The following is an 11,623-nucleotide window of genomic DNA, read 5'->3' on the forward strand; positions in this document are numbered from 1 at the left end:
AACTTCATTAATTAAGGGGACAAATTAGGCGATGTATTGCTAAATAAGCTGGTTTGTACTTACGGTCCTAACTTTATGATTATTTTAAAATCTACTTGTTGTGTCATGATTTAATAATAATCACGGTCTAATAAAGGGAATAATTCAAAGCACTAGTTTAAAAAAAATGGAAAAATTATATTTAATACATAAATCACGAATAACATTCCTGAAGGCCTCAATAATCCATCGTGAATGATTGTCCAGTACAGTACAAGTTCGATGTAAATTGGCTTGCCCCTCTAATCCCGTGCATGAACCGGTTAATTGAATTCCTCTGTGTAACTGAGGTAAAGACGAGGGGATAACGAGCTCTGAGGAGGGAGGCCTCGTTGGGCTCTCTCAGCGACTTTGGACAAAGCGCCACCTCACGGGGTTTTATTTAATTAATCTCTTCTTCTTCTTCTTCTTCATCTTCTTCCTCTTCATCTTCTTCATATTCTTCTTCTTCTTCATATTCCTCTTCTTCTTCTCGAAGGGCGGCTCAACGACTGTATGAGGAAAACAGCTGAGAGGTGTTAAAAAGCGGTAAAAAAAAAAAAATTTTTGAGTTTTCCAGTTCGATATAAAAAGCGAGTTGTTCGTTGGTCAGATTTATTTTTTTGGGGGGAGCCCATTTCGCCTGATTATTCCCCCCTTATTCCCCCCCCCTCCCCGCGTCCAATACGACGGTGAGCTAGTCCGGCTAGGCCTCGGGCCGACTCCCGCTCTTTTCCCTTTTGTTCTCTCTCGTATCGCATCCATTGCTTTCACCAAACTGTTTCCTTTGTTTCGACATGTTTTCTACTCGGCGTTCTCTCTCGGAAGGGATCGTCGATCGCCTCGGCCATTTTGCGGCCTAATCGCTTGTTTTTTGTTTTTTTTTCTTGCGGCGTCTTGAGAAACGTGCTTTTTTTATTTTTCTTTTTTTTGTTCCTCCACCCCCATTGAATTTACCTTTTTTATTTTAAAATGGTTGATTCTGCTGTATGGGGGGTTTTTTTGTATAATAATGACCTGTCGGCCTGCTCGCCGTGCTTATTGCCGATGTCCGTGTCGTGATGTTGCTTCGTGATCCGTGCAGGTGGTGGACGACTGACCATGTCGGGCATCGCTCCGAACAGATTGTCTCAAGAAAGGAAGGCGTGGAGGAAAGACCATCCGTTTGTAAGCGCCCGCGGTGTCCTTAAACCGGCTCTGATTGTGTGCTGAGCCGAGTGTGAAGGCCTCTACCTGTGCATTCATTTTCATGCCAACACTCAAAGGGTGGTTGTTTGGGTGGTTGTTGGTGTTACGAGCCCAGCTTTGTTTTTTTAATAATAATCGCTTGTTCTTTCGCTGTTAAAAGGTTGCACTTGTCTGTTGAAGTCTTCTCAATGCACCTTTTGTACTGATTGTGGCAGAGGTTGTAGTAGTCGTCTTCGTTCATATGCAGCACAAGGTTGCGGGGTGGTATAGTTGGTGGAGGGCGTGGCTGTCCTGAGCAACGCCCCCTGCTGGTTATGGCAGGAATTTGGAATTTTTTTTTTCATGGTGCAGGAGATGGCTCGCCTACTCTTCACGAAGGCCACCGTGTGATGGTTTAACGTTCCACCTAATGCTAACAGACGGGACACACAATTTAATGTCTATCCGAAGGACACTCATTTATAAATCGCCCTGCCCGTGACACACCAGGCTGACGGTATAGCTTGGTCGGGATTCAAACCCGGGCTAGATAGCTTCGAGGTGAGTGCATGTACCTTTTATGTCTCAGCCGTCCTGTCGCCCAGTTGTCGTGAAGAAGGAGTTTGATTATCTCGTATCTGGTTGTGGTTATCGTGGAAGGTAGTTTTTTTTTATTGGCTCATAACCTGATTGTGGTGGTTGTAGTAGTAAGAGGGGGGTTGATTATCTCTTGCAGGGTTTTGTAGCTGTCCCCATGAAAAATCCAGATAACACGATGAACTTGATGAACTGGGATTGTGCCATTCCTGGAAAGAAAGGGGTGAGTTTCCAACATGGATGTACAAATGTAAGTTCTGGTGTCTTTGGAGGATATCTATCTATAATTCCAGCAATGTGTGTGTGTCTGTCTGTGACGGCTGTTTCTCGCCAACCACTGGTCCGATCTAATTGAAACTTGCCAGGTATATTTCTGGGGACCTGAGTATGTGCCTTTTCAAGGTTTGATATTGATCGGACAAGTGGTTCCCAAGTTATGGGCATTTATTTACCAAACCAATGACAGGACACGTTGCTTGGCGTTTTGCACCCAGCGCATTCCCCATTACAGGTTACAACGTACGGACTTCCTGATAGTGACTTGCTGTATTCTAATAATTTCTCTTTCTTATGCCCATTTATACATAAACGCAATGCCCCAATCCAGTCTTCTTTTACGAGAGTTAAGGAACGGCCTGTGTGGTTGTTTCTGGCACACGGTTTGAAAGTTATTTTTTTTTTTTTTCCCGCATGTAAGGCCACACACGTACGGGCACGCACTAGTATTTGTAATGAGGATGTGTATGTACTTGAAGTGATGTACAGTACTTCAAGTGTGAACATCACCGCCTGCTGTGGAGTGTTTTTACTCATCAGGATTTTAATGAATGTTTATAATTTTCTGAATGAATTATTACCTCCTCCACCAAAGGTGGATGGAGGTTTTCACCCGTCTGTGAACTAAATATTTTTAAAAGTTGTGGACGGATTGAGATGAAATTTGGTCGAGGGCGTGGGTGTGTGACGTGGACGACGTTGGATTTTGGTGAAGATCCAGATCGGAGAAGTGAAGTTTTTATTTATTTATTTATTTTCCCCACCATCGAGACAGGGCTAAAACGACAAATGGCAGGATATCTCAAATAGTTGGTGACTGATTTGGACAAAACTTGGTGGGGAAGTTGCGTATATCACAAGGAAGAATTGAGTCTATTTTGGTGAATATCCGGATCCAAGAATTTTTATTAAGTGCTGCTTCACCATTGAGCGAAAAGGCGAAAATGAGAGCACTGTGATCTCAAAATTTCCGGATTCTGATGAAACGCGGTGGATGAGTTGGTTTCGTGACTAGAACAAGCTGATTTAAGGTTTTTAGTTCAGGTCCGAATCCATATCCGGCCTCTCAGTGGGATACAAAACGTAAACTAATCAGCCTGGCAGTGGTATGCGCTACCGAATGCCCTTCTAGTTACTTCTGCCACCGAAGGTGGAGGTTGTGTTTTCGCTCCTTTCTGTCTGTCTGTCTGTCTGTGTGTACAGGATATCTCAAAAAGTTGTGGACAAGTTGGGTGTGTGGTGAAGATCTGGATCCGACTACTAGAATTTTAAATGTGATTCTTCACCATTGAGAGATAGGGCCAAAAACTATATAGAGCATGATATCTCAAAAAGTTGTGTACAGATTCGGATGAAACTTGGTGGACACGTTGGGTGTGTGGCAAGGAAGAATTGATTCGATTTTGGTGAAGATCCGGATCTGGATACGAGAATTATTTAATTCTTTTTTAAAGTGATTCTTCACCATTGAGAGATTTGGGCCAAAAACGATATAGTTCTGTATAGCATAATATTTCAAAATTTTATTGGTTCCGATATGTTGTCGTGGATCAGGCATTACGTGGCGGAGGTATGCGCTCGATCTCGTCTACTACAAGTTTTCAGGATGTTTTTTTTATGTTTTTAAAATGCTGGCAGTATGGAGGAAACCTGAGGTGGTTCAGACGTTGCTGGGATAGTTGTTTTGATTGCTTCTTTGTGATGTAAACATTTAAATCAATTATCTATTTTGAGGGAACTCTATGTACGTTGGACGGTAAGGTCCACTTTTCATCTGGAAATGGATATCCTTAATCGCTGAGTCATTCCGAGTGTACAGTTGCATTGAATCCATCGAAAGGACTCGCCTACGTGAGGTGTTGTGCTTATCTCGTATGTATGTATTCCGTGATGCCGATGCTCGGCTTCAGTATTTTGGGCCGTTTTCTCAGCATTTGTGTCATTTGCTTTGATTGCAATCTCTGGTGCTTTGGAATTTAAAAATATTCCTTATGTTCTTAAAAAAAAAAAAAACATTTTATAATTACATGAAAACTTTGCTTGTGATTGTTTTTTTTTAATCTATTTTTATGTTCCATGATAAGTGTATCCAGTTCCATTGAATCTGTTTAATGAAGACCAATTCCTGGTTTTACAGATATCTACATTTTGAAACTATCATATTTAAAGAAGTTCGTTCTGGCATTCGACTGAGCAAATAGGATTGACCTTCTTCCTTTTTTTTAAATTTATTTTTTTATAAGTTTTTTTTTTTTTCAGTTGTCATAACTATAATGTTTAGTTCTGGAGCTGTTCCTTCCACCTGAAACTAAGTTTTCCAAACTGGATCTCATGTTTTTGTTATATTTTCGTCTATGCTGTCTGCATTTTCATCAAAAAATTTCCATGGTAAATCGTACTTTGAAGTTTTTTTTTTCAATGTATTTATTTTCTCTCCATGCAGTTTTGGCCTTCTTGGATAGCCAGAGCTTGATCGTCAGTTTTGAGGTTGTTTGTCCTGTTTATTTTTATCCTCCGCCCCTCATCCCTCTTTTTTTTTCCCCCTTCTGCCTTTTAAAAGCTATCCAATTTCCGCCATTGCCTCAAAAAAAAAACACCCATATTATTCTTCCTGTACACCCCTCCTTTTCCTCTATCATTTTCTCAATATCTTAATTGAAGAAAACACCTCTTCCTCTTTTTAAAAGTATTATAAAATGCTTCCATTCCCTGTAGGCAGAGACTGGCACGGATGCTTGAAGAAGAAAAAGGCAGGGACTGGCACGGACGCAGGAAGGAAGGGCACAAGGACTGGCATGGGCGCAGGAAGGAAGAAAGGGCGCAGGGACTGGCACGGACGCAGAAAGGAAGGAAGGGCGCAACGAACGCAGGAAGGAAGAAAGGGGGCAGGGACTGGCACGGACGCAGGAAGGAAGAAAGGGCACGGCTGCAGGAAGAAAGAAAGGGCGCAGGGACTGGCACGGGCGCAGGAAGGAAGAAATGGCGCAGGGACTGGCACGGAAGTAGGGAGGACGGACGGACACAGGGCCTGGCACGGACGCAGGAAGGAGGAAATGGGGCAGGGACTGGCACGGACACAGGAAGGAAGAAAGGGCGCATGGACTGGCACGGACACAGGAAGGAAGAAAGGGCGCATGGACTGGCACGGACGCAGGAAGGAAGCAAGGGTGCAGGGACCGGCACGGACGGAGGAAGGAAGGGCGCAATAACCGGCGCGGACGCAGAAAGGAAGTGAGGGTACAGGGACCGGCACAAACGAAGAAAGGGCGCAGGGCTAGCACAGATGCAGAAAAGGCGCAAGGGCTGGCACGGACGCAGAAAGGAAGAAAGGGCACAGGAAGGAAGAAAGGGGGCTGGGACTGGCACGGACGCAGGAAGGAAGCAAGGGCGCAGGGACCGGCACGGACGCAGGAAGGAAGAAAGTACGGACGCAGGGACCGGCACGGACGCAGGAAGGAAGAAAGGACTGACGCAGGGACCGGCACGGATGCAGGAAGGAAGAAAGGACTGACTCAGGGACCGGCACGGACGCAGGAAGGAAGAAAGGACTGACACGGACCGGCACAGACGCAGGAAGGAAGAAAGGACTGACGCAGGGACCGGCACGGACGCAGGAAGGAAGAAAGGACTGACGCAGGGACTGGCACGAAGGAAGGAAGGACGGACGGACGCAGGGACTGGCACGGACGCAGGAAGGATGGACGGACGCAGGGACTGGCACGGACGGAAGGACGCAGGGACTGGCACGGATGCAGGAAGAAGAAAAAGGCAGGGACTGCACTGGCACGGGTGCAGGAAGGAAGGGCACGGGGACTGGCATGGGCGCAGGAAGGAAGAAAGGGCGCAGGGACTGGCACGGACGCAGAAAGAAAGGAAGAAAGGGCGCAACGACCGGCAGGGACTGGCACGGACGCAGAAATGGCGCAGGCTGGCACGGACGCAGAAAGGGCGCAGGGACTGGGACGGATGCAGGAAGGAAAAAAGTATGGACGCAGGGACCAGCACGGACGCAGGAAGGAAGAAAGTACGGACGCAGGGACCAGTACGGACGCAGGAACTGGCACAGACGCAGGAAGGAAGAAAGGACTGACGCAGGGACTGGCACAGACACAGGGACTGGCATGGACGAAGGAAGAAAGGACTGACGCAGGGACTGGAACGGACGAAGGAAGAAAGGACTGACTCAGGGACTGGCACAGACACAGGGACTGGCATGGACGCAGGAAGAAAGGACTGACGCAGGGACTGGCACGGATGCAGGAAGGAAGGAAGAAAAAGGACTGGCTCGGGGACTGGCACGGACGCAGGAAGGACAGACAGACGGACACAGGAAGGAAGATTGGAAGGACGCAGGGACTGGCACGGACGCAGGAAGAAAGGACGGACGCAGGGACTGGCACGGACGCAGGAAGGAAGAAAGTACGGATGCAGGGACTGGCACGGACGCAGGAAGGAAGAAAGGACTGATGCAGGGACTGACACAGATGCAGGAAGGAAGGATGGACGGACGCAGGGACTGGCACGGACGCAGGAAGGAAGAAAGTACGGACGCAGGAACTGGCACGGACTCGGGAAGGAAGAAAGGACGGACGTGGGGACTGGCACGGACTCAGGAAGGAAGAAAGAAAGGACGGACGCAGGGGCTGGCATGGATGCAGGAAGAAAGAAAGGACGGATGCAGGGACTGGCATGGACGAAGGAAGGAAGGACGGCCGGACGCAGGGACTGGCACGGACGGACGGACGCAGGGACTGGCACGGATGCAGGAAGAAGAAAAAGGCAGGGACTGCACTGGCACGGACGCAGGAAGGTAGGGCACAGGGACTGGCATGGGCGCAGGAAGGAAGAAAGGGCGCAGGGACTGGCATGGGCGCAGGAAGGAAGAAAGGGTGCAGGGACTGGTACAGACGCAGAGACTGGAACGGATGAAGGAAGAAAGAATGGATGTAGGGACTGGCACGGACGCAGGAAGAAAGGACGGGTGCAGGGACTGGCACGGATGCAGGAAGGAAGAAAGGACTGACGCAGGAAGGAAGGAAGGAAGAAAGGACAGATGGACGCTGGGACTGGCACGGACAAAGAAAGAAAGGACCGATGGACGCTGGGACTGGCACGGACGCAGGAAGGAAGAAAGGACGGGCGCAGGGACTGGCACGGACGTAGGAAGGAAGGAAGGACGGACGCAGGAAGGAAAAAAGAAAAATGCCGGACACAGGGACCGGCACGGACGCAGGAAGGAAGAAAGTACGGACGCAGGGACCGGCACGGACGCAGGAAGGAAGAAAGGACTGACGCAGGGACCGGCACGGACGCAGGAAGGAAGAAAGGACTGACGCAGGGACTGGCACGGACACAGGAAGGAAGAAAGGGCGCAGGGACTGGCACGGACGCAGGAAGGAAGCAAGGGTGCAGGGACCGGCACGGACGCAGGAAGGAAGGGCGCAATGACTGGCGCGGACGCAGAAAGGAAGTGAGGGCACAGGGACCGGCACAAACGAAGAAAGGGCGCAAGGGCTGGCACGGACGCAGAAAGGAAGAAAGGGCGCAGGAAGGAAGAAAGGGTGCAGGGACTGGCACGGACGCAGGAAGGAAGAAAAGGGTGCAGGGACTGGCACGGATGCAGGAAGGAAGAAAGGACGGACGGACGCACGGGCGCAGGAAGGAAGAAAGGACGGACGCTGGGACTGGCACGGACGCAGGCAGGAAGAAAGGGCGCAGGGACTGGCATGGACGCAGGAAGGAAGAAAGGGTGCAGGGACTGGCACAGACGCAGGAATGAAAGTGCGCAGGAAGGAAGAAAGGGGGCAGGGACTGGTACAGACGCAGAGACTGGCACGGATGAAGGAAGAAAGAATGGATGTAGGGACAGGCACGGACGCAGGAAGGAAGAAAGGACTGACGCAGGAAGGAAGAAAGGACAGATGGACGCTGGGACTGGCACGCACAAAGAAAGAAAGGACCGATGGACGCTGGGACTGGCACGGACGCAGGAAGGAAGGAAGAAAAATGCCGGACGCAGGGACCGGCACGGACGCAGGGAGGAAGAAAGTACGGACGCAGGGACCGGCACGGACGTAGGGAGGAAGAAAGTACGGACGCAGGGACCGGCATGGACGCAGGAAGGAAGAAAGGACTGACGCAGGGACCGGCACGGACGCAGGAAGGAAGAAAGGACTGACGCAGGGACCGGCACGGACGCAGGAAGGAAGAAAGGACTGACGCAGGGACCGGCACGGACGCAGGAAGGAAGAAAAGACTGACGCAGGGACCGGCACGGACGCAGGAAGGAAGAAAGGACTGACGCAGGGACTGGCATGGACGCAGGAAGAAAGGACTGATGCAGGGACTGGCACGAAGGAAGGACGGACGGACGCAGGGACTGGCACGGACGCAGGAAGGAAGGAAGGACGGACGGACGCAAGGACTGGCACGGATGCAGGAAGAAAAAGGCAGGGACTGCACGGGCGCAGGAAGGAAGGGCACAGGGACTGGCATGGGCGCAGGAAGGAAGAAAGGGCGCAGGGACTGGCACGGACGCAGAAAGGGCGCAGGGACTGGGACGGACGCAGGAAGGAAAAAAGTACGGACGCAGGGACCAGTACGGATGCAGGAACTGGCACAGACGCAGGAAGGAAGAAAGGACTGACGCAGGGACTGGCACGGACACAGGGACTGGCATGGACGCAGGAAGAAAGGACTGACGCAGGGACTGGCACGGACGCAGGAAGGAAGAAAGGACTGACTCGGGGACTGGCACGGACACAGGGACTGGCATGGACGCAGGAAGAAAGGACGGACGCAGGGACTGGCACGGACGCAGGAAGGAAGAAAGTACGGACGCAGGGACTGGCACAGATGCAGGAAGGAAGGACGGACGGACGCAGGGACTGGCACGGATGCAGGAAGGAAGGAAGAAAGAAAGGACTGGCTCGGGGACTGGCACGGACGCAAGAAGGAAGAAAGGACAGACAGGCGGACGCAGGAAGGAAGATTGGAAGGACGCAAGGACTGACGCAGGGACTGGCACGGACGCAGGAAGGAAGGAAGAAAGGACGGACACAGGGACTGGCACAGACTCAGGAAGAAAGGACGGACGCAGGGACTGGCACGGACGCAGGAAGGAAGAAAGTACGGACGCAGGGACTGGCACGGATGCAGGAAGGAAGGACGGATGGACGCAGGGACTGGCACAGACGCACGAAGGAAGAAAGGACAGACAGACAGACGCAAGAAGGAAGATTGGAAGGACGCAAGGACTGACTCAGCGACTGGCACGGACGCAGGAAGGAAGGAAGAAAGTACGGACGCAGGGACTGGCATGGATGCAGGAAGAAAGAAAGGACGGACGCAGGGATTGGCATGGATGCAGGAAAGAAAGGACGGACGCAGGGACTGGCATGGACGCTGGAAGGAAGGAGGGACGCACGTGGGGACTGGCACGAACGCAGGAAGGCAGAAAGGACGGACGCAGAGACTGGCATGGACGCAGGAAGGAAGAAAGAAAGGACAGACGCAGGGATTGGCATGGATGTAGGAAGGAAGAAGGAAAGAATGGACGGACGCAGGGACTGGCATGGACGCTGGAAGGAAGGAGGGACGCACGCAGGGACTTGCAGGGACTGGCACGAACGCAGGAAGGCAGAAAGGACGGACGCAGGGACTGGCATGGACGCAGGAAGGAAGGAAGGAAGAAAGGATGCATGCAGGGACTGGGACGGACGCAGGAAGGAAGGAAGGAAGAAAGGAACTGGCACGGACGCAGGAAGGAGGCAGGGGGTGTGGATTCTTTCTTCCTCTGTCTGTCTGTCTGTCTTTGTCTGTGGAACATCTCTGTGCCCGCAGTAATTTTTGCAAGAAAAAATAAGAAAGTAAACTTCAAAAGCCCTGGCCCAGATGGGATCCCAAACTTCTTGCTGAAGCAATTTGATGCTCTCCACTTTCACTGCACTTGAGCATTCAATTAACTTATCGAAGGGGATCAGGAAATGGATGATTGGCTCACAGGGGGTAACACTTTCCTTTTCCCAAAATCTGAAGAAACCCACCTTCCTCTCAAATATCAGCCAATACCCTGTCTTCCAACAACATACAAACTTTTAACAGAAATCACAAACGACCACCACCGAACACAACAAGGCCTGGAGGTAGAACAGAAGGGATCTAAGAGAGGATGTTGCAAAACGATGGATCACTTGCTGAAATTGCTAAAATGAATACTAAACAAGGCCATACTCAAACTGCAATACAAGGACCAAATTGTCCACAGCCTGTATGGACTATTAAAGTCCTGGGAGGACCCTATTTCCCCCCCCCCCCCACCTTTGGAAACCCGAATAATGGAGATCTCGCATGAGGATTGGGGGCTGCTTAGCCCACGAGTCGTGACTCCTCGCTGTGGTTAAGCTGGATGCTTCAAGACCGGGAGGGCTCCACTGGTGGCAGTATGGCTCAGGCGATTGCTTGGTCCATGTCATGTGGTTCCTTGCTGTGGTTGACCTGAATGCTTCAAGACTGGGGATGGCTCTATTGGTGTCACCATGGATTGGGAGACAGCTTCAGGCCCCCTAACAAACAGATGCCAACGTTGTCAGACTGAATGAAAACCCGTCATTCTCGTTACAAAAACAGCTAAAATTGATGAAAAAGCAGCCGAAATTGAAACCAACACTAATTATGGTCGCAATAGCAAATATAACCGAAACCAACACGTTTATTCTACACGCAAGAACGGTCGTGACAGAAACAAGAACGGTCAATCCCGAAATAGAACGGTGGGGAATGGAAGCAACATCGCTTATTTCCGTCCCGAAACGGCGGAGACCAAAGTGAAAGCGATTCATTCCGGTTACCATAACGTGGAAAACATGACAGGCTTGAAAAGTTCTTGAAGTTATGGTAAGTTAACTTTAACGTAGTCTGCCTTGAATATATCTTGTCTGTTAATGAAAACCCGTTTGTGGTATGGGATATTATACAAGCAGCGATAAATGCACCCTCTTGACTTAATGTGTGGCTGACATTTCGTGAAATTCGTGCCCCCGTGCCCCCGTGCTGCAGTGATCAGTGACGATTGATCGTTTATATTTGCAAGAGGTAAAATTTGATAGTAATAATAAATTGCAAATTCCAATAAAATAACAAAGTTAATATGAAGTAAAAACTGTAAAAAGATCCCCTATGTTGAACTGGGCATACACAACTTGCGATCGGGGGCTCGAAATACAGGCAAACCAAACATTATCATCACAACAAAATTTGGTTTAATAAATTGTTAAAACTACATCAGGTACTTCCCACTATATCTACTATACTAAAAAAAATAGAATATGTTTGTATGTATGCGTGTTTGTTTGTCCTTTATAGGCAGCCGAACCGTTGGATGGAATGAGGTGAAACTTGGCATGAGTGATCCTTGGGACATGAGAACGGACATGGGGGGGGGGGGGGGGTCAAGTCAAAGGGTCAAGGTCACCGGGTGACTTCAATTTCTCAATTTCATCCAATCGAGACTGGACCAACGCCATTCGACAGATAATCAAAATTAAATGACAGTTGATTTGACGAC

The 11,623-nt window shown here is 50.0% G+C and overlaps 1 protein-coding gene across 9 annotated transcripts in view; it reads left to right on the forward strand.

The window, feature by feature from the left end:
* The first annotated feature begins 413 nt into the window (after positions 1–413).
* UBE2I (ubiquitin conjugating enzyme E2 I) overlaps positions 414–11,623 on the forward strand; it is a 24,196-nt gene continuing 12,986 nt past the window's right edge. Inside the window, exons 1-3 of one of the 9 annotated variants that reach the window (XM_085862913.1) lie at positions 414–567; positions 1,103–1,185; positions 1,922–2,032. In XM_085862913.1, coding sequence (XP_085719039.1) covers positions 1,120–1,185; positions 1,922–2,032 — 177 coding nt within the window. In that variant the 5' untranslated portion in view covers positions 414–567; positions 1,103–1,119. The other 8 variants (XM_085862916.1, XM_085862914.1, XM_085862917.1 and 5 more) reach the window with 8 other exon arrangements.

The sequence above is a fragment of the Eptatretus burgeri genome, chromosome 17, assembly GCF_056783735.1.
Source record: "Eptatretus burgeri isolate ZD-2024b chromosome 17, Ebu_testis_v1, whole genome shotgun sequence".
Lineage (NCBI taxonomy): Eukaryota > Metazoa > Chordata > Myxini > Myxiniformes > Myxinidae > Eptatretus > Eptatretus burgeri.